This window comes from Bos javanicus, chromosome 3 (assembly GCF_032452875.1).
Source record: "Bos javanicus breed banteng chromosome 3, ARS-OSU_banteng_1.0, whole genome shotgun sequence".
Lineage (NCBI taxonomy): Eukaryota > Metazoa > Chordata > Mammalia > Artiodactyla > Bovidae > Bos > Bos javanicus.
The window spans coordinates 26471404-26495386 of NC_083870.1; the positions used below are offsets into that span (position 1 = coordinate 26471404).

General features: G+C 41.6%; 1 protein-coding gene across 3 annotated transcripts in view; it reads right to left on the bottom strand.

Moving 5' to 3' along the window:
• Positions 1-16879, bottom strand: part of TTF2 (transcription termination factor 2) — a 52864-nt gene extending 35985 nt beyond the window's left edge. The window contains exons 1-4 of one of the 3 annotated variants that reach the window (XM_061409868.1): positions 16755-16874; positions 16574-16676; positions 14596-14682; positions 1318-1384 (exon numbers count right to left, since the gene is read on the bottom strand). In XM_061409868.1, coding sequence (XP_061265852.1) covers positions 1318-1384; positions 14596-14682; positions 16574-16676; positions 16755-16860 — 363 coding nt within the window. In that variant the 5' untranslated portion in view covers positions 16861-16874. Of the gene's footprint in view, positions 1-1317; positions 1385-14595; positions 14683-16573 lie in introns of all 3 variants that reach the window. The other 2 variants (XR_009735029.1, XM_061409859.1) reach the window with 2 other exon arrangements.
• Positions 16880-23983: the final 7104 nt, after the last annotated feature.

The following is a 23983-nucleotide window of genomic DNA, read 5'->3' on the forward strand; positions in this document are numbered from 1 at the left end:
ATGAATGCAACCTTCACACCTAGAAGGCCTTTCTTTAGAGGAAATGGAAACACAGTAAAAGCAGTCCACTTTTTCTAAATGTTCCTGGGATCATTTCTTGCTCTAGAAAGGACTGCCAAACTCGTTTCTATTTTTTAGTTTTTTTTATTTCTTAACAGTACTTAAGTATTCATTAAGTATTCATTTTTTAACAGTACTTTCAATGCTTGGTTCCTTCTCTGTCCGTGATCACTGCTTTTATAGGTCTCAAGGAAAAGCAGTGTCCAGGTCAAACTTTTAATAATAGCAATAGTCACAATGTGTATTTTTCATGAAAACGACTCTCTCAAGATGAACTTTTCCCCAAACCTAAACAGCTCTGATTTTGGCTTTAGGATGGTTTCACAGGGCAAATCTAGGGCCTTATGTCCAAGCTATCCCTCTACAAGTCTCAAGACCTCCCTCAGTCTAGTTCCTCATGTAGTAGACATCTGCAGGGTCTCTCCTAGTTCTTACATTCCAGAAGCTTATGAATTACACCCAGTTTATACAAACATCAACTAGATATCAGTCTATAAAAACATGTTGGGACCTCCCTGGTGGTCTGGTGGCTAAGCCTTCATGCTCCCAATGCAGGGGGTCTGGGTTCAATCTCTGGTCAGTGAACAGATCCCACATGTCATAACTAAAGATCCTATATGCTACAACTAAGATAAGAATAGCCAAATAAATAAATATTAAAAAAAAAAATCCTGATGTTAGTCAACTAAATTTAAATTTTTTCCCTAAATAGGAGAATGCTAACTATAGAATGGGCTTCCCTGGTGGTTCAGATGGTAAAGAATCTGCCTGCAATGCAGGAGACCTGGGTTCAATCCCTGGGTGGGGAAGATCCCCTGGAGAAGGGAATGGATACCCACTCCAATATTCTTGCATGGAAAATTCCATGGACAGAGGAGCCTAGCAGGCTATATAGTACATGGGGTCGAGAAGAATCGGACACAACTGTGTGATTAACACTACTATTATTAACTATAGAATGGACAGATGTTTATGTATGACTGAGTCCCTTCACTGTTCACCTACAACTACCACAACATTGTTTGTTAACTAGTCATATTCCAATATAAAATTAAAAGTAAAAAAAAAAAAAGATCCATAGTCCTTTGAATTAAGAGTCCCAACAGGGTCTACCTTGCTGAAAGAAGAGAACTGTCTTTCAGAGAAAGTACGATGAAGACCAATCAGTTTACAATGGACTTTAGGGTTTTTTCAGGTGATCCCACAGGTTAAACATCTTTACACAGTCAGATCTGAAAACAGGTGAATAATTCCTACCTGCCATGGGATATTTCCACACCACTGCTTCCCCTCAGCTTTACTTTTAACACATCGGAAGAACAACCTGATAAAGTATAAAACACAAATAATCAAGCTTGTGAAAATCCATTAAAATAAAAGATGAACTTGTTTTTAATTCAAGAAACCCTTTTATAATTATTTGATAACAGCTTTGAAAGGTGACTTGAAACCAATTACTCTTTTTTTTACTTTACAACATTGTATTGGTTTTGCCATACATCAACATGCATCCACCACGGGTGTACACATGTTCCCCATCCTGAACCCCCTCCCACCTCCCTCCCCATACCATCCCTCTGGGTCATCCCAGTGCACCAGCCCCAAGCGTCCTGTATCCTGCACTGAACCTGGACTGGCGATTTGTTTCTTATATGATATTATACATGTTTTAATGCAATTCTCCCAAATCATCCCCCCACCTCTCCCACAGAGTCCAAAAGACTGTTCTATACATCAGTGTCTCTTTTGCTGTCTCGCATACAGGATTGTCGTTACCATCTTTCTAAATTCCATATATATGCGTTAGTATACTGTATTGGTGTTTTTCTTTCTGGCTTACTTCACTCTGTATAATAGGCTAAAGAGACACCTGTACCCCAGTGTTCATCGCAGCACTGTTTATAATAGCCAGGACATGGAAGCAACCTAGATGTCCATCAGCAGATGAATGGATAAGAAAGCTGTGGTACATATACATAATGGAGTATTACTCAGCCATTAAAAAGAATACATTTGAATCAGTTCTAATGAGGTGGATGAAACTGGAAACCAATTACTCTTACATGTACTACATTTAAAAATTCTTTACCACATAGGATATTTATAAGACCTGAGAAGTGAAAGAATACAGATGTCATAGTAACCAGAGGGTATTCATAAATTTATTCTTTTAACTCTACAGAATGACTGACATGGGAACACTGATCCACAAGGGCTGCTAAAATCAGAAAAAAGGAGATAACCAGACATTATGTGTCCCTAATGAGAAGCCACAATACTTCCTATAAAGTAAAAAAAAAAAAAAAACACAAACAAAAAACCAAGCCAAATCAAAACAAAGATTTCCCAGGTCATCCAATGGTTAAGACTGTGCACTTCCTCTGCAGGGGGCCTGGGCTCCATCCCTGGTCTGGGAACTAAGACCCCACAAAACCTATAGTGGCATGGCCAAGAAAAGAAAACTAAGACAAAAACGAACCTGAATCTGGTCAAACCCCTGGATCCAATTAACAATTTACAGGAAATGCAAACAGATGAACACATAAAACTAGACCAGGGGATGTAATCTGCAAACTCTTAACAGTGGGAAATGCTATAAGACAAACAACTTGATTCCTTCAACAAGTAAATCACAAGGGAGAAGAAAAAGACTGGTGGGACCCATTTAAAAGACTTAAAAAAATATATCAATTAACTGCGACCTGTAGACCTTATTAGAATCCTGACTTAAGCAAACAAGCAAAACTACCAAAAATAAACTATTTATAATATTTATGAATCTTCTGGAAATCTGTACTCCAACTGGTTAAGAAAACAAAATAACAGTCCGGATTTTTTACAGCTACACACTGAAATATTTACAGAAGAAATGACATTATGTGGAATCTGGCTCCAAACATGGAGGAGCTGGTGGGTAGGGTGCAAGGATATAGAAGCAACAAGCTTTGCCATGAGTGTGCCTGCTGAAGCTCACCTGCAGTAGTTCTATCCTGTCTACTTTTGTATATGTTTCCAATCTTTCATTAAAAAAAAAAAAAAAGACTGACTACAGGCCTACATCCCAGGGCAAGGCAGTCCCTGCTCACACGAACACTACCTATATTCCAGCTATGCAAAAATGGCTGTGCTGTCCGAGCGCAAACTAAGCCACACACTCTCCATCCTACTGGACTTTGCACGTATACCACTCTCCATCCAAAGAGTGTCCTCCTTATCCCTATTTGCCCACCATTACCCCATCGCCAGCTGTCAGTCCCACAGGTCCCTCCACACCCAGTTCAAGACATACCACCTTTGCATGCTCTCTGCCCTGTTCACTGTACTGCTTCTGGATTTTTGTTGTATATAGTTGTATTATGCTTAAATCTGCCTGTCAGCAACTAGAAGGCGGTAACTCTCTCTTTATTCCTAAGCCTCGCTGTTTGTACTTAATAGTTAAGTATTGTTGAATTAAACAGAACCAACTGAATTCTTCCTTACCCCAAATAACTCCTCAAAAACATTTAATCAGTTAAACAAGAGCCTTTGACATATGTATTCCATTTAACTGTTTAAATAGGTAAAATGCTCAATCCTCCATCTGTTCAGTTCACATCCCTCCCAAGTAACCATTTCTCTTAGTTTTTGGCTTGCCTTTCCAGAGATGGCTTTAATGAATATTCAGGTCAATGTATTTTCTTTATTTCTTCCTTATTTACTCAACTGGGTAGCATAGTATGCTGTGCTGTGCTTAGTCACTCAGTTGTGTCCGACTCTTTGCGACCCCATGGGCTGTAGCCCGCCAGGCTCCTCTGTTCTTGGGGATTCGCCTGAGAAATCCCAGGGACAGAGGAGCCTGGGGGGGGCTACAATCCACGGTCGCAGAGTCGAATACAACTTAGCGACTAAATAACAAATATAACACAAATCACAACAGTCTGAGTCCTAACTCAAAATGAATCCTGAGCAGATCACAAGCCCTCAATGCCATTACTTCACTTGGATGTAAAAGCAAAAATACCAAGCTCCAAATGGGCAAGTGTCTTATAAGAGTGAGAAAGAAGACATGGACTTTCCTAGTGGTGTAGATGATAAGAATCCACCTGCCAAGGCCGGGACATGGGTTTGATCGCTGGTCTGGAAGGTTCCACATGGCACAGAGCAATCAGGCCCGTGCACCACAACCACTGAGCCTGCATGCTCTAGGGCCCACAAGCCACGACCACTGAGCCTGCATCCTGCAACCACTGACATCTGTGCACCTCGATTCTGTGCTCCAAAACAGAAGAAGACCCCACACTGAGAAGCCCACACACAGCCTCAGAGAGCAGCCCCCACTCTCCACAGCTAGAGAAAGCCCATGCAGACAACAAAGGATCCAATGCAACCAAAAAAAAACAAATAAAATTATTTTTAAAAAAGAAGAAAGAACCAGCTCCTATCATACAAACTCATATAATTTTCTCATTCAAGTTCACAATAAAAAACCTGTGTTGGTATCTTTAATTTGTTCTTACTGCAATAAGAAAATTTAGTTCTGAAAATCCCTGAAATGCCTTGATTGCAAAAAACTCAAAGGCTACTATTAGGGAGTACTGCTGCTGCTGCTGCTAAGTTGCTTCAGTCATGTCCGACTCTGTGCAACCCCAGAGACAGCAGCCCACCAGGTTCCCCTGTCCCTGGGATTCTCCAGGCAAGAACACTGGAGTGGGTTGCCATTTCCTTCTCCAGTGCATGAAAGTGAAAAGTGAAAGGGAAGTCGCTCAGTCGTGTCCGACTCCTAGCGACCCCATGGACTGCAGCCTACCAGGCTCCTCTGCCCATGGGATTTTCCAGGCAAGAGTACTGAAGTGGGTTGCCATTGCCTTCTCCGATTAGGGAATACTACTACTTATGAAAACAAGTCAAGAACAAATTCTTGCTGTTGAAAGTGTATCAAGTACCTGAAACCTTAACTGAAAGAATATTTTATAAATAGCATGTATTTTAAAGCCCAAACTTCATAGACTTTCAGAGAAGGGCAAGATTTGGAGAAAGAGGGAAGTAAACAACACACAATGAGCATCAGTTATGTGCTAGGCATGCTGCAAAAAATGTTTCTGCTTGCCTTTTTATTAAAAACAATCTAGATGAGCTTCTCTGTTTTTAGGATAAAAGTTTGTCAAGTTTATTAAATTGTAAATCAATAGAGAAAGCGGTGGAAATACCTTGTCATAGAGAAAGCAAACACTGAGTCCACTATGAAAAAGAGCATAATTTCTACAGTATATTCACTAATTATTTTCCAAGGCATAGGTTATGAACAAGAAAAATGAAGAAACCAGACAGGTGTCATTCAAGGCCAAGTTCAAGTCTCAATTCCTCCACTTTCTCAGTAAGCTTCATCAGCCTTAATCTCTTACTGTTGGTTTTACAGTCAGAGAAACATCTGGCATTCGGACACATACAATTTAGCACTCTAACATGCAGATCAGACTGCTCACCAACCTTCCTGTGTCTAAGGGCCCAATCGTGTCTTAGGGCCCTTAGAAATACAGATTCACTTCTCCACATGGAGCAATGGAAAAACATAAAGCTGGATTTCTACCTCACCTTTTACACAAAAATTCAAGATGGAACAAAAATGTATAGAATAAAACTGTAAATGTTCTAGGGGAAAAAAAACGGAGATGAATATTTCGGCAATCCTAAAGTAAAAAGGGAATGACAAAATCCTGTGGCTGAGAGATAAAGGATTTAGTAATTTGACTATACGGAAGTATTAAATGTCCATACAGTAAAAATACCATAGGCAAAATTGCAAGACCAAAGGCAACCTGGGGAAAGAACCGCTGTACACATTATAAAGGGTTAATATCCCCTCCAAGGGCTTCCCAGGTGTCCCAGTGAGCCTGCCAAGGCAGGAGATGCTGGTTCAATCCCTGGGTCAGGAAGATCCCCTGGAGAAGGAAAGGGCAACCCACTCCAGTATTCTTGCCTGGAAAATCCCACGGACAGAAGAGTGGGGCGGGGCTACAGCCCCTGGGGCCACAAACAGTCGGACACAACTGAGTGAGTGAGCACACACACATAATAACGTTTCCGTACAAGGATCGCTTCTGTGGTACAGCCAGTGCATGATACTCCACAGTACCTAGTCACAGCACCAGCTTTGTTGAGTAGGATCTTTATGGGTTGCTGGAGCCCGAGGTCCTTCTGCATGTGTCTGCCTCAAGTCCCAGTGCCTCTCTGTCATCAGCCTAGCTAATAATCATTGGGTTAAATAATCTGCAGCCCAATTTTACCCAGTAATCAACCGACCACAAAAGGGGTGTCCTAGATGTGCGCAGATTCATATGCTATTAAAAATGAAGCATTTTGGGGACCTCTCTGGTGGTACAGTGGGTAGGAATCTGCCTACCAATGCAGGGGTCGTGGGTTCCATCCCTGGTCTGGGAAAATCCCACATGCCTTGAAGCAACCAAGCAGGTGAGCCACAACTACTGAGCCTATTTGCTACAACTACTGAAGCCCGCATGCCTAGAGCCTTTGCTCGACAACGTGAGAAGTCATTGCAATGAGAAGCCTGGACACTGCAACGAAGAGTAGCCCCTGCTCTCCACAACTAGAGAAAGCCCCTGCACAGCAATGAAGACCCAGTGAAGCCAAAAAAAAAAAAAAAACCTCTTAAAAAAAAGCAAAAACATAAAAGTATTTTGAACATCCCAGTACAACCAGTTATTTAAAGAACTAAAACCTGTTTTACCAATCTATAGACAAAGAGTATTACCATCTGTTTGGATCCTTGAGAATAAAAAAAAGAGAGAGGGAAGAGAGGAGAGAACAGGAACTCAGGAGCTTGACGACCATATCCAACATCTGTATATCAACATGTGCCACATCATTCATGTCAAGGCAGGAGCTCTTCTCTCTGGTTTTACTGAGCAACAATTATAGTTTTCTTTAATGCCCAACAACAGGGTCATGGCTGAAGGGCCGGTCAAATGCTGATGAGTGGTACCATCTGGTGTTTAGTAAGAGAACTACACAAAAAAGTAGCTTCATGCCAAGGTAGGAAAAATGGGCACCTTAGTGCTACTTTGGTTTACACCTCCCCTCCACTAACCTGCTACACCTGTCTTCTAGCTAGGTTAACCATTAAATGTAACAGTACTAATTCAAGGATATAAAGTCCTTTAAGTTCTTGAAAAGAAAACCCAATTCTGGGGAAGAAAAGCTTGTGCTACCTGATGTCTTTCTCCAGAGTGCAGGGATTCTGGCTAAATGCTTTACTGTTTACTAAGGAAGTCACCATCCATAGATACATTACCTATTTCTTTTTAAAATTTTCAGCCTATACCACCTATCAGGGTATACCTATTGGATTTTTTGCTGTTTGTTTTTTGTTTTTTTGCTTTGTTGTTAATTTGTTGTGTGCTGTAGAACTGTTTTTTATTTGTGCTAAAACAATCTTTTGAAAGCTCTAGAAAGTACCTCTTAATAAGTGTTCTAGACTTGAGCTAAAAGAAATGCATTCAAGCATTCTTTTTCTATTTTTAAAATAATGAGCACCTCAGCCTCGTCTACATTGTGTGAAGAGTGATAGAGACAAGTTTTCAAGATTCTATCCTCAGCCTAGACCTCTCTTTGGAGCTGCCCACTCACTTTTCCAGCCTGCTTCATGTGTACATAAGACACAATGAGTCCAAAGCTGTATGTGTCAGCCATCCTCTACTGACGTCAACTTTCCTTCCTTGTTTTGCAGCTGAAACTCCAGTACTTTGGCCACCTCATGCGAAGAGTTGACTCATTGGAAAAGACTCTGATGCTGGGAGGGATTGGGGGCAGGAGGAGAAGGGGACGAAAGAGGATGAGATGGCTGGATGGCATCACTGACTCAATGGACGTGAGTCTGAGTGAACTCTGGGAGTTGGTGATGGACAGAGAGGCCTGGCATGCTGCGATTCATGGGGTCACAAAGAGTCGGACATGACTGAGCGACTGAACTGAACTGAAACTCATCCAACCAGGAAACCATTTCCTGAGCACTGACCATGTGCTAAACACCAAACGAAGTGATCACAGACATGACTGCACTGACCCTCACAGCCCAGGGAATCCAGTGCTACCATGACCGCTATCCCAGCTGAGTAAATGGAGGAAAGAACATGCTTAACCACCGGGAAACATGTTGTATCAATTCTCTTTCAGCAAGTGTTCTCCAGTCTGTGTGTGTGTGTTAGTCGCTGAGTCGTGTCTGACTCTTCTCCACCCCATGGACTGTGGCCTGCCAGACTCTTTTGTCCATGGAATTCTCCAGGCAAGAATACTGAAATGGGTAGCCATTCCTTTCTCCAGGAGATCTACCTAATCCAGGGATCAAACCCAGGTCTCCTGCACTGTAAGCAGATTCTTTACTGTCTGATCCACTGGCCTAAGCACACCCAACTCTACTGCCAGGGCTTCAATCCAAGTTCATCTTTCACTTAGAGAAAGTGGGTGTGCCTGGAGTTGGTCAGATCTAGGCTCAAATCCCAGGGGCTTCCCTGGTGGCTCTGTGGCAAAGAATCTGCCTGCCAATGCAGGAGACGTAGGTTCAATCCCTGGGTTGGGAAGGTCCCCTAGAGAAGGAACTAGAAACCCACTCCAGTGTTCTCGCCTGGGAATTCCCATAGACAGGGAAGCCTGGTGGGCTACATTCCATGGGGTCACAAAACAATCAGACACAACTTAGCACCTAAATAACAACAACTGCTACTGCTAAGTCACTTCAGTCATGTCCGACTCTGTGCGACCCCATAGACGGTAGCCCACCAGGCTCCCCCGTCCCTGGGATTCTCCAGGCAAGAACACCGGAGTGGGTTGCCATTTCCTTCTCCAGTGCATGAAAGTGAAAAGTGAAAGTGAAGTCACTCAGTCGTGTCCGACTCTTAGCGACCCCATGGACTGCAGCCTACCAGGCTCCTCCATCCATGGGATTTTCCAGGCAAGAGTACTGGAGTGGGGTGCCATTGCCTTCTCCAATAACAACAACAAGGCTCAAATCCCAGCCATGCCACATTATAATGCTGGGACCTCAAATTCCTTTTCTGACCTCTAAATGTTTCCTCATCTGTCTATAAAACAGGGATACTGAAACCTATCACAGTAGATTCTATGAAGAGGTCATGAACATGCCATGTAGTAGGCACTCTATAGCCCCATATAGTTCAATGGGCTCCTTGCCTCCACTGCCATCACTTCCTAATCTAACTTCCATAGTTCTTCTTTTGATGCAAATTGAATAAAAAATTCTTTAGCGTCTTCCTACCACATAGAACAGTATTTCTGTATGATCCAGGGCCCCCAGTAGTATGTAAAGGAGATTGTTTTAAATTCAGGCACTAAAGGCTTACTGGCTCCACTGTACTAGCAGGAAACAACAGAAAAGTGAAATTTTTAAAAATTCCACTTATAAAGACCTCTCTGGTGGCGCAGTGGATAAGAATCCGCCTGCCAATGCAGGGGACACAGTTTGGATCCCTGGTTCAGGAAGATCGCATATGTGCGGAGCAACTAAGCTGGTGAGCCCCAACTACTGGGCCAGTGCTCTAGAGCCCACAAGCTGCAGCTACTTAGCCCGCATGCTACAATTGCTGAAGCCTGAGAGCCTAGAGCCTGTGCTCTGCAACAAGTGAAGCCGCAGCAATGAGAAGCCCGCACACTGCAACCAAGAGTGGCCCTCACTCACCAAAACCAGAGAAAGCCTGTGCAAAGCAACAAAGACCCAGCACAGCCAAAAATAAGTAAATAAATGATTTTTTTTAAAATTCCATTCATAATAAGAGTGTCACGTATTGCTGAAGCCTGGCTTGGAGAATTTTGAGCATTACTTTACTAGCATGTGAGATGAGTGCAATTGTGCGGTAGTTTGAGCATTCTTTGGCATTGCCTTTCTTTGGGATTGGAATGAAACCTGACCTTTTCCAGTCCTGTGGCCACTGCTGAGTTTTCCAGATTTGCTAGCATATTGACTGCAGCACTTTCACAGCATCATCTTTCAGGATTTGAAATAGCTCAACTGGAATTCCATCACCTCCACTAGCTTTGTTCATAGTGATGCTTTCTAAGGCCCACTTGACTTCACATTCCAGGATGTCTGGCTCTAGGTGAGTGATCACACCATCGTGATTATCTGGGTCGTGAAGATCTTTTTTGTACAGTTCTTCTGTGTATTCTTGCCACCTCTTCTTAATATCTTCTGCTTCTGTTATGTCCATACCATTTCTGTCCTTTATCGAGCCCATCTTTGCATGAAATGTTCCCTTGGTATCTCTAATTTTCTTGAAGAGATCTCTAGTCTTTCCCATTCTGTTGTTTTCCTCTATTTCTTTGCATTGATCACCGAGGAAGGCTTTCTTATCTCTTCTTACTATTCTTTGGAACTCTGCATTCAGATGCTTATATCTTTTCTTTTCTCCTTTGCTTTTCGCTTCTCTTCTTTTCACAGCTATTTGTAAGGCCTCCTCAGACAGCCATTTTGCTTTTTTGCATTTCTTTTCCATGGGGATGGTTTTAATCCCTGTCTCCTGTACAATGTCACGAACCTCCACCCATAGTTCATCAGGCACTCTATCTATCAGATCTAGTCCCTTAAATCTATTTCTCACTTCCACTGTATAATCATAAGGGATGAGGATATTCAAGCTGGTTTTAGAAAAGGCAGAGGAATCAGAGATCAAATTGCCAACATCCGCTGGATCACTGAAAAAGCAAGAGAGTTCCAGAAAAACATCTATTTCTGCTTTATTGACTATGCCAAAGCCTTTGACTGTGTGGATCACAATAAAATGTGGAAAATTCTGAAAGAGATGGGAATACCAGACCACCTGACCTGCCTCTTGAGAAACCTATATGCAGGTCAGGAAGCAACAGTTAGAACTGGACATGGAACAACAGACTGGTTCCAAATAGGAAAAGGAGTACGTCAAGGCTGTATATTGTCACCCTGCTTATTTAACTTCTAAGCAGAGTACATCATGAGAAATGCTGGGCTGGAAGAAGCACAAGCTGGAATCAAGATAGCCGGGAGAAATATCAATAACTTCAGATATGCAGATGACACCACCCTTATGGCAGAAAGTGAAGAGGAACTCAAAAGCCTCTTGATGAAAGTGAAAGTGGAGAGTGAAAAAGTTGGCTTAAAGCTCAACATTCAGAAGACAAAGATCATGGCATCTGGTCCCATCACTTCATGGGAAATAGATGGGGAAACAGTGTAAACAGTGTCAGACTTTATTTTGGGGGGCTCCAAAATCACTGCATGTGGTGACTGCAGCCACGAAATTAAAAGACGCTTACTCCTTGGAAGAAAAGTTATGACCAACCTAGATAGCATATTCAAAAGCAGAGACATTACTTTGCCAACAAAGGTCTGTCTAGTCAAGGCTATGGTTTTTCCTGTGGTCATGTATGGATGTGAGAGTTGGACTGTGAAGAAGGCTGAGCGCCAAAGAATTGATGCTTTTGAACTGTGGTGTTGGAGAAGACTCTTGAGAGTCCCTTGGACTGAAAGGAGATCCAACCAGTCCATTCTAAAGGAGATCAGCTCTGGGATTTCTTTGGAAGGAATGATGCTAAAGCTGAAACTCTAGTACTTTGGCCACCTCATGTGGAGAGTTGACTTATTGGCAAAGACTGATGCTGGGAGGAATTGGGGGCAGGAGGAGAAGGGGACGACAGAGGATGAGATGGCTGAATGGCATCACTGACTCGATGGACGTGAGTCTGAGTGAACTCCGGGAGCTGGTGATGGACAGGGAGGCCTGGCGTGCTGTGATTCATGGGGTCGCAAAGAGTCGGACATGACTGAGCAACTGAACTGAACTGAATAAGAGTGTCAAGAAACATAAACACTGAGGACTAAATTTCACCAAAAGGGTATATAGCACTCTATAATCAGAACTATTCCACAATGCTAAAAGAAATTTTAAATGTCATAAATAAATATACCATGTTAATGGACTGGAAGATCAAGATTAATATCAGTTCTCCCTACACTGATCTATACAGATTCAACAGAATCCCAACGGAGTTTTCCGAGGAAACTGTAAAAGATGATTCTACATTTTATATGGAAATGTAAAGGACCCAGAATAGCAAATCTTGAAAAGGAAAGTTGGAAGACTGACAGGATCTTATCTGATCATGTCAGGATAGGCGAAAAGATCAATGGAAGAGATTAGCAAGTCCAGAAACAGATCCACACATGGCGGTCAATCAATTTTTCACAAAGTTGCCAAGTGTTTCCATGGGAAACATTCAAAAAATGGTGCTGAAACAATTGGATAGTATTCATTCAATACCACATGAAAAAATAAATGACCTTCTACCTCATAAGGTATGTCAAATTAATCTGAGGTAGGGCACAGAGAGATAGTGAAAGACAGAAAAGCCTGGTGTGCTGCAGTCCATGGGCTTGCAGAGCTGGACAAGACTGAGCAACTGAACAACAACAAAAGGCATAGACTAAACAAAAAAGTCATCAAAAAAAATAAAGAAAACAACTATAAAACTTCTGAAAGAAACCACTGAAGAACTTTATGATCTTGAGATAGGCAAAGATTTCCCATAGAAGACAAAAAGCACAAATCATAAAAAAATGATAGGTTGGATTTCATAAAGTGAAAAGTTTCTACTCTTCAAAAGACAGTCAAGAAAACCAAAGCCACAGACTGGGAGAAAATATACACAATATATATATCTGCCAAAGGACCTGTGCAGAGAATACATAAGGCACTCTTCCAACTCAGTAACAAACAACAATACAATTTTAAAGATAGAGAAAATCCCCCAAAGTTACACTGTATGATTCCATGTATGTAACATTTTGAAATGACAACATTTTAGAGCTAGAAATCAGGTTCATGGCTGCCAGGAGTGTACAGAGGGAAATAAGAGGAAGGTGGGTATAGTTACAACAGGGCAACAAGAAGGATCCTCTGGTAAAGGAACTGCTCAATATCTTGACTGTTGTTGTAAATACACAAAAGGTGGCTCAGTTGGTAAAGAATCTGCCTGCAATGCAGGAGATCTAGGTTCAATCCCTGGGTTGGGAAGATCCCTAGAGAAGGGAATGGCAACCCACTCCAGTGTTCTTGCCTGGAGAATCCCACAGACAGAGGAACTTGGCAGGTTACAGTCCATGAGGTCACAAAGTGTCAGAGATGATGCGGCAACTAAGCATGCATGCATGCACACATGATAAAGTTGCAGAGAACTAAATGCATAAATGTGTACCTACTGTTAGGCAGAGTCTGCAGAGGATCTCCTTGTACTATTTCCTGAACTGCCTGTGAATCTATAATTACCTCAATAAAAATTTCAATTAAAAACGAGCAAAATTTTAAACAGACACTTCATCAAAGATACACAGAAATAGCAAAAAACTACATGAAACAAAATGGCTTTCATAAATGGTATTTAAAATGGTATTCTGGGCAATAATGAAGACTGAATTACTGATAGATTCAACTACATGGACAAATCTCTATAGACACTGTTACATAAAAGAAGCCAGATACAAAAGAATACGTGCAGTATGAATTGAAACAGTGATCAGCTATGATGGGTGGGGGGATTATCTAGATGGGATCCAATGGCACTTAATGGGGTAATGGAAATAAATATTCTATATTTTGACTGGGATCTTGGTTTTAAGGATGGGTATATACCTTTCTTAAAACTCAATCAGAAAACAAACAAAACTCAACTAGTTGAACACTTAAGAACTGTGCATCTTATTGCATGCATAACTCAGTAAAGGAATATAGTAGTACAGGCAGTTTTCAGTTATATAAAATTGTGAGGATGGTACTTGAGTGCCTATATTTGGGTGGGGGGGGGGATCAATCTAGAATATATAAATTTCAAACTGTCATATAAAGACCATTACATATAAATGTCATATAAAGACCACTACATATGGCCCCTGACTTCCTGGCCAGTCTTATCTTCTGAATTCTCCACTTAAATATATGTTAAATGACCACTGAACAGAGTTTCCCTGATGGCTCAGTGGTAAAGAATCTGCCTGCCAATGTCAGGGACGTGGGTTTGATCCCTGGGTGGAGAAGATCCGCTAGAGAAGGAAATAGCAACCCACTCCAGTATTCTTGCCTGGGAAATCCCATGGACAGAGGAGCCTGGTGGGCTACAGTCCATGGGGTCGCAAAGAGTCGGACACAACTGAGCAACTAACTTTCACTTTCGTTCTACTACCAGAATGAGAAAGTTGACAAGCAAGTGCAAATTAATGACTGTTGGTGAGCTGATGTTATTTGCTACATGAAAGCTGGAGAGGGAGGGAGGTGAAGCAGTTTATCCAGAAATTAACCAGAGGTCAGGCTTCTCACATCAACAAGTAGCTCAGAAGTTAGGAAGTGCCAGTCCAGAAGATATTCAATACATACAGAAACACCATTTGTTTTTTACTGACTTTTAAAGACTAGTCAATCCTAGGAAAACACCTGACCATAACCCTTCCAGGCAAAGGAAAACAAAAACAAATACAGTTAGCTGTTCCTTTTGGACACTTACCTGTATTCTTTCTTGCCCTGTGATAGAGACAGACCCTGAAGCTCTACCACAAAGTCCTCATGCAATAAACAGTGAGAAACAGGAATGCTAGAAGAAAAATTAAAAAATGGAAATTTGTGTTTTAGGAGGCAAAGAATAGAGGTCAATATCCTAAAATGAAATCTAAAATATATTTTAAACATAAGGGCCCATGTATAATCTCTACTGGGTTTGTAAATCCCACATACTTTCTTGTCCATGTGCATTCCTCTGGGGAAAGGGCCCATCTTTTCATCTTTTCTCATGCCCCCAAAGAAAGTATGACAATAAACATACCTATCTTTTTCCTAAGGACTCAAGTTTAAAATGATATTGTGCTATGTACCACTATCCTGTAAATTTTTCCCAGGTTCTCCTACCATCCTTCTCCCTCTAATAACCTGCTGGCTGTCACTATCAACATGAGGACTCTGGCAACACATTCTACTAATTACACTTCATGCTTGATTGGCCTAAGTTTAACTCCTCCTTTCCAACTTCTTAATAGGAAAGAAATAATGTATAATATTTGAGAGTGAAAATCTAAAGTACTCTCATATGACCTGTGGTATTTTCCTTCTTTTTGCTTATAATCTGGTTATCAGACATATTCTAAATGGGTCAAATTATCAAATAACCATCTTTGAGTCAAATATTATTATACTAGTTTGTATAGCAATATGTTCTCATAAATGTTACTTTACATAAGGGCATTTTCCTTTTCATTTAAAACCAAATCTTATGCTTCCATTAATATTTAATTTCTACAAATCTGAATGTGCTTTCATGTCTCATGCAACTTGAGCTAGGTATTGAACCTAAGAAGCTCCATATACATATTAGAAACTAAACAGTAAACCCTGACATAATGATGTTTATAGCTTGAGTAATCTGGTCCCTTCTATCTTAAGATTTAACACTAATTTAAATAAAGTCATTTTGTATTTAATTTAAATGGATCCCAGTAATTTCTTTCAAATGAAAAAACAACTTATTAGAAGACTAAGAAAATACTTCCTCTAAAAAATTCATTTTCTAAATCTGAAAAAAGGTAAAAATCTTCCACTTAAGTTTCAAAGTGTAACAAAAACACAAATCATCTAAATCATTTGGGAAAAACATGAGAAGCTAATATATGTATTGAAAAAAAATACTTTATTGATATCCTTAGTGTCTTACACATGTAGAAAATGCCTTTTCTAAACCAAGTTCAGTAGAAAGCAGGAAAAAATGCATAATTTTGTGGTAGTCTAAAATTTCACATAGAAACTGTGGACACCAGGTACTATGAAATACTAACAACACTTATGAGAACAGTATTTTCTCACTTCAAAGAAGATGCTTATTATTTCTCGGTCGCAGCTTTTAATTTTGTAAAAACTAGAGTGCTGAATCAGATTACTTATGTCTTTTCAGCTTTAATCCCTAATTTGTTTTTTTCGAGTATCAAACTCACCACTTAAATGGAAAGAATCCTGTTTTTAAAGGGTCCCGTTAATCTGACTACCAGGGTGTTTTAACCTCAAACATTTGGCAACCAATTCGGCCTAAGACTAGTGTAAAGCTGGAGCCAATTATTTTCTGCCATGTCTGCACGTTCTCAATTATAAACGGGATGGGAGTAATGTCCCAACAGGTCAAGGCCAGGCCAGTGAACCCAGAACTGAAAAAAGGTCCAGAAGGATCCAGATGTAGCCAATGCTCCAGATTACAAGTGACAGCCCTGGAGGCCCAGAGAGGGAAAGTAAACAGCCATGGGTCACATAGCAAGCAGTAGCGGAGCGTGTCCCTAACATATTAGCAACTATGTCCCTAACAGATTACCAACTACTTCAAGGGCCCTGGCTCTGCAGACCAGGAGTCCCAGCTCTCCTAGTCCTTTTGGGCAGCGGGGGGCCGGCGACTCCTCCTGAGTGGCCACGCGAAGACCCAGGGAATTGTGCCTAGCTCGGAGACCTACTCGGTGGCCCGCACAAAGCTGCATGTGTCCGCCCGGCACACGTAGAAGCTCTTCCCTTTATTCGGGCCTTCTCGGACGCCGGTCTTCAGGAGACATAAAGTCCCTAAGGAGAGAAGGTCGACAACGATTACACCACGATAGGCTGGCAGACCCCTTGGACCCTTGGACCCTGACCTCCTACCATGCTCCGGACACCTAACTACTTCCATCTCGCTCCAGCTTTTGTCTTCTCCGAAGCCACCGCCTCTCCCAACGCCTGCTTCCGCCTTTTTCTCCGCCCTCCTCATTCAGGAACCAATCGTCACCCACCTCCTCCACTCTTAATCCCCCATAATTCACCGCCGCGGCTTTAGCCACACCCACCCTAACTACTATCAGCCAATAAGACGGGAAATGTGCTTACCTCCAACCAAACACGGCCGCCCTGACATTCGCGGCGCGCCGAAATCAAAAATGGGGCGGGGGAAACCTGGTCTTTGGCCGGTGGGGCGTGGCTGAAGCTAGAGTGAGTTTTGGAGGTTGGCGGGGCTTTCCGGAGGAGGGAAGCTTTGCGAGGAAGGAACTGGTCGACTCTACCTTGCACGCATTTAAGACCTAGAGGCATCCCTAGAGGAAGCAGGCATTACAGACTGCAGAGAGGAGCTCTACAAAGAAGACTCTTCTCCCCGAGGCCGAGAGCGCCTAGAGCTTCGCGGTCTTCGGGATGCCAGCCGGGTCCTAGCGCTGGTGGGCGCTCCGCCTCCGCGCTCGATCACTAGGGAGGGGAGTCCCAGAGAAGCCGCCGCCTCAGGAAGAGGCACTGGATTTGCATGTGGAGGCGAAGCGGGGTGCGAGTGATGGCCGTTGGGGCGTCCTTTATAGCTAAGCGGTGAACTGACAAGTCTGTGGTAGAGCGGATCTAAAGACTTCTCTAGAACCCACAACATAGTCCTTATCCATACACGTCTGTCTTGACAACCTGGTGGGATGCGCAGCATTTTAAGGACCCCGAGATTCAAAAGTTTGAGTGAGTCCCCCCAGGTCAGAGAATTAGTGAGTGGGCAGTTGGCCGACGGTGTTCAGAAAACTGCCTCCTGTGTGTCCTGTATGTTCTCTAGGCACTCAATGTAGGAGACCTGAGTTAGAAATGTCAAAGTGGAAACAACAGGAGGAATGGATCGCCTTTGGTGAAAGGGAGTTTTTTACTGTACATTTTGTATTGTCAGACTTTTTCTATTGGTATGCGTTTGTAATATTAAAAATCGAGGATGTGATTAAAAGAAAGGGGACGATTTGAAATCGTAATCAGATCTCTTAGTCAACAAAAAGGGAGGAATAGGAATCAGACATGGCAAGAGAGACGGCTTAATCTTACAACTATTGAGGACCATATGTACAGACATATGGTGTGGTGTGTGTAACTGTATTTACAGAGACAGTAGGACAGGAAAATTGCAAGTTCTAGGAAATCTGAGCTAAATGGTGAATGTAAATGTCGTAGGGAGCCAGAGGACGGGAGACAAACCTGAGAACAAACAATTCTTCTTGTTTATTAAGAATTAAACAATTTCTTAATAAATAGCCTTTTGTATACCCAATGTGGACTAGGTGCTTAGGAAATATACAATCTATTTATTCACATATAAAGTTTAAGACGGCTATTCTAACCACAAAGAACTTGATCAGTATTTGGAGGAGACTGGTCTAGCACATACTGAACACTTATATAACAGTGTAATAGCATTTGAATGGCATGATGACTGGAGATCCCAGTAAACTCTTAGGATTAAAGATGTGTCTGGAATCAAAGTAGAGTAAGTTTATACATAATTATCCCTTCTGAAACACCTATAGATAAATGTAGAAATAGGAAAGGAGTAAAAAAGCAAATAGAGACAGTTTCATTATACCCAGATTGTAATTCTTGCATTGAGAGATTTCTATTCATATGTTTAATAAATGCTATATTAGGAGAAGTATAACATGAATATTGGATTTACAGGACAAGGGGCATGATAATTTAATTATTTCTTTAAAAATGCCTTTTTGAAACAAGACAAAATCAGGGCCTCTTAAATGTCCCATTAAGGAGGGAACTCTTCCTCTGTCAAGTATTCAAGCTAGTGTCTCAGGTCAAACCCCATGAAAGGGTGCACAGCCAAATCACAGAATGGGGGATTATTTCTCCCATAAATTTGGTCACAGTCCACACTGACTAACACACATAGAGAATTATACAATATAAACTTTTCAAAATATATACATTAGTGTGTGTATATTGTTTATATCCTTAATTAGCCTATAGACTGTTGGAGAGCCCTTTGGACACAATGTGCTTTATGGACCCTTATTTTGAGTAAAGTTGAGACTTTGAGTTTGTTTTGCTTCAAAACTTGATGTATTCAAAAATGAATGCGTAGGCTAGGTCCTAAAGCTCAGTGGTTTAAATCCACAGGTTAATGAGCCAATAAATTATTTGTCCATGGAGGTGGTCAGACATAACGTGTATGATGGAATTGTTCTATAACTTGGTTGTGGTAATGGCTGCACAACTGTATACATTTCCTAAGACTCAGAGAACTATACACTTTAAATAGGTGAATTCTATGGTGTCTATTCTTCAGTAAAGCTGTTAAAAACAGTGTATAGGCAATACCAAAACATCTGCAAGGAAAAGAAAATCTCGGCTCAATCACCTAAATGTTTCAGCATCCTAAGGGCTCTTTAGTTTTAGATGGTATTAATCCTTAAGCAGACTGGTTCTCTGACCTGTGGAATAAAATCCAGAGTGGTACAAACACACGTTTTAATTCTTGGGAAATAAAGCAGTTGTATATTATCTAGTCAGCATTGTGCTGGGTGGCATATGTTAAACATGAAAGGCATCTATAAGATACTGGTGGTGAGGGTATCAGCTAGAAGTCACCCCTTGACTTTCTTGTCACTTCTGGTTTTTCAGTCACTAAGTCATGTGCGACTCTATGTGACCCCATGAACTGCAGCACACCAGACTCCCCTGTCCTTCACTATCTCCTGGAGTTTGCTCTAACTCATGTCCATTGAGTGAGTGATGGAAATAATCAGCAATTCTAAGTTTTAAGTTATTTGTAAAATTCACGTTCTATGCAACTGATGCCTCCCAAAATCTTGGCTTTCTCTGCCCACCGAAGCCAAATAAAAAGTATGGAGAGAGCCTTTGGAGGAAATAGAAAGGTAGCTTTAATCCTCAGCATGTAGAGGGGAGACAAAGCAGACTCAAGCCCCCCCACCATGAGAAATCTGAGGGGTTATATGGATGAAGACTCGCAATCAGAGGTTGGTGATGACCAAAGCTGTTCAAAGGTGTAAGGATCTTTTATTCTTCCTCTTGCATTGTTTCAAAAAAAATGGTCACAGGCTGGTGTCAGGTAGCCTGGTAATTGGGTCCATTGTCTTCTGTGTATTGTACTGTGGCCTTCTTTCTATTAATATAATGCAAAAAGAGAAAAACTACAAGGGATGGTCTCCAAGAGAGTGCTGTAAAGGTGAGCACCAGATATAGGATGTAATTAGCATAGAGTTAAAAGAAGTAGGTGCAGAATGTAGCTCATGCAGCGCTAGAGGGCAGAAAAGCAAACTTAAGTTGTAGACAATAATTAGGAATGGTTACAGTGAAAACTAGGAATGATCAGGCCTGCTCACTGTTCTATCTTCTTTGTTCTCAGGAAAGAATAGAAAAACTCATTCCTCTTTTTTCCTTTTCACTGTTTTAAACATTAAGTTGTCCAAATATGCCTCTCCAATTAGCTGATAATCTAAGTTTATTTCGATTTTATATCCTTCTGGGTTTTTGCTCATTGCTTTGGGGTGGGGTGGGAGGGTTAACTAATTTTAAAGAGTAGGTAAAGGATTTTTTGTCCCTGTGAGGCATATTTACTGTAGGGAAACATCACTGTAGCCTACTTCTGCAATATATTTTGAGGAAGTGCTTTTAAAAAAAAATTATTTACTTATTTTTGGCTGTGCTAGGTCTTTGTTGCTTCATGTGGGCTTTCTCTAGTTGCAGCAAACAGGGGTTACTCTCGAGCTGCAGTGCACAGGTTTCCCATTGCAGTGGTTTCTCACGGTATGGAGCACAGGATCTGTAGCTGTGGTTCCTGAGCTCTAAGGCATAGATAGGCTCAGTAGCTGTGACACATGGGTTTAGTTGCTCCGTGCGTGAGGGACCTTCTGAGAGCAAGCGTAGAACCTGTGTCCCCTGCATTGCAAGATGAATTCTTAACCATTGAACCACCAGGAAAGCCCTGAGATAAGTGCTTTTACAGACAGCACTTCTAAGTGATTTTAATTCACACAGCTACCCTGGGAGCAGGTATTCCTTTATCCCCATTTTAAAGAATGGAACACCAAAGTTTAGAGAGCTATTAGCCACTTTCTTACCGAGCCCCACTACTTGAACTTTGGAACCAAAAGATTAATCTTTTCCTGCCTCCAAGTCACAAAGCTGACATCAGACAGATCAGGAACTGGAAGTCACTTTGGAGGGACCCCTATCCCAGTTCTTGCCACCACAGTATTTTTAGGAAGCATAAATTGTTCGGTGATGCATTCAGACATTTAACCTATACATAGCCAAGCATTCAGATATTGTGTTTATACAAATGCAGCCCAACAAACCCAAGGAAACAAACAAACCAAGTCCTGCTGTTTTATAAACGATCACTAGGTGGCAGCATATTAACATAGAAACCGAACACAAGGCCCACTTCTGTCTTCCCCGCTCTTTAGTGATAAGCAATGGAAATTCAGTTTCATTTTGTTTTGTGCCTTTCAAATATATGACCATTTTAAACTTTACCATTGATAAAGGCATAGTCAAGATGAGACTGTAGTAAGGACAAATTTGGTTATTTGGAAAAGGAAAGATTTTACAAATTCTTTTGTTGTGCCAATATTTTCTATTAGGTTCCAAATGTCACTGGTGTTAAATTATTATCCCCAAAATGGTTCAAACCTGGCACCCCTTCTCTATTTTTGTTTTTCATTAAGTCCTAGTCAGTACTGTTTTTAGTACATTTATAAAGTTGTGCAACAATCACCACAATCTAGTTTTAGCACACATCCATCATCCCCAAAACTTCCCTCAAACCTGTGTATACTCAACTGACACAACACACTTGTTCTCAATGAATTGAAGGTTTTTGCTTCATCTTGAGAAAGAATTCAGAGAGGTAGCAGGGAGATTAAGAATGTAAAGTGAGAATTTATTTAAGCTAGAATATGCTCTCAGACATTTCATGGCAAATAGATGGGGAAACAGTGGCTGACTTTATTTTTCTGGGCTCCAAAATCACTGCAGATGGTGATTGCAGCCATGAAATTAAAAGACGCTTACTCCTTGGAAGGAAAGTTATGACTAACCTAGACAGCATATTGAAAAGCAGAGATATTACCTTGTCAACAAAGGTCCGTCTAGTCAAGGCTATAGTTTTTCCAGTGGTCATGTATGCATGTGAGAGTTGGACTGTGAAGAAAGTTGAGCGCTGAAGAATTGATGCTTTTGAACTGTGGTGTTGGAAAAGATTCTTGAGAGTCCCTTGTACTGCAAGGAGATCCAACTAGTCCATCCTAAAGGAGATCAGTCCTGGGTGTTCGTTGGAAGGACTGATGTTGAAGCTGAAACTCTGATACCTTGGCCACCTGATGCAAAGAGCTGACTCATTGGAAAAGACCCTGATGCTGGGAAAGATTGAGAGCAGGAGGAGAAGGGGATGACAGAGGATGAAATGGTTGGATGCATCACTGATTCAATGTACATGAGTTTGGGTAAACTCTGGGAGTTGGTGATGGACAGGGAGGCCTGGCGTGCTGTGATTCATGGGGTCACAAAGAGTCAGACACGACTGAGCAACTGAACTGAACTGAACTGATGCTCTCAGACGGAAAGCAGGCAGACGGGTGAGGAGTTGCTGTTCTGGGTTTCTGTGGCAAGCCAGTTTTGAGGGGCATACAAATGAAGGGACAGGATATTTCACTGGAGAAGGAGGAGTTTGGGGATCACACTGTCATATTCCCTGATTTTCATTCCAGGTCCATCTTCCCAAAGGGAGGAGGGATTTTTGTCTTTATAGACGTGTTGGGCTTCCCTGGTGGCTCAGTGGTGAAGAATCCACCTGGCAGTGCAGGGGACACGGGTTAGATCTCTGGTCTGGGAAAATTGCACATGCCACAGCCATGCGCCACAATTACTGAAGCCCACGTACCCTAGAGCACGACAAGAGGAGGCGCCACAGTGAGAAGCCTACCACAACTGGAGGGCAGCCCCTGCTTGCTGCAGCTAGAGAAAAGCCTGCACAGCAACAAAGACCCAGCACAGCTAAAAATGTATAAATACATAAAATTAAAAAAAAAAGAAGCATCAGTGTCAGTGCATGATGGGTACTTCTTATCTGCAAGGCTAATTTTATTGTAATGAGATCATGATGAGCAACAGGTTACATTCCTATGCAGGGGATTGCCACCTTCCCTCACCTTTCTTTGTACGCTTCCATGGCACTTATCATCCAACATCCTGTGTATTTTCCTGTCAGTCTGGAGGTTTCTGCTTTTCTTTGTCTGCCCCTGGACCCCTGCTGTTTACAAGCTGCCTGATTTCCTGCCACCAGGCCCCTTCCCCCATTTCTCTGCTCATACCTAGCTACCTGCCTGCTGTAAGAACCCCAATGCCAAGGCCACCACTGATCTGTTTTTTGTGTTTATAAATACGCCTTTTGGGAACATCTCTTTTTTTTTATTTTTTAACTTTACAATATTGAATTGGTTTTACCATATATCAACATGAATCCACCACGGGTATACACGTGTTCCCCATCCTGAACATCTCTTATAAGTAGAGTTTACACTATGTAGCCTGTTTCCTCTGTTTTCTTTCATTTAGCACAATGTTTTGGAGGTTCATCCATGTTGTAATGCACATCAGTGTTTCACTCCTTTTATGGCTGAACAGTATTCCATTATATTCATCACCGGTTGATAGATCTTTGGATTGTTTTCCCTTTGCATTTACTAGGAATAATGTTGTTATGAACATTAACAAGTCTTTATGTGGGCATTTGCTTTCATTCCTCTTCTATAGATACCTATGAGAGGAGTTGCTGGTCAGGTGGTAAGTTTATGTGTAACTTTTTAAGAAATTACCCAGCTGTTTTCCAAGTGGTGGTACCATTTTATAATCCCAGGAGCAACATATAAAGGTTCCAAGTTCTCCACGTCCTAACCAACACTTGTTATTGTCTTTCTTTTTTATTACAGTCATTCTAGCAGCTGCAAAGGGGTATCTTATGTCAGCCTTAATGTACATTTCCTAATGACTTCTGAGGTTGAGCTCCTTTTCACATGCTTATTAGGCATCATCTTCCTGTTTTATGATGGTCTTGAAAGGCTTTCTCCTTT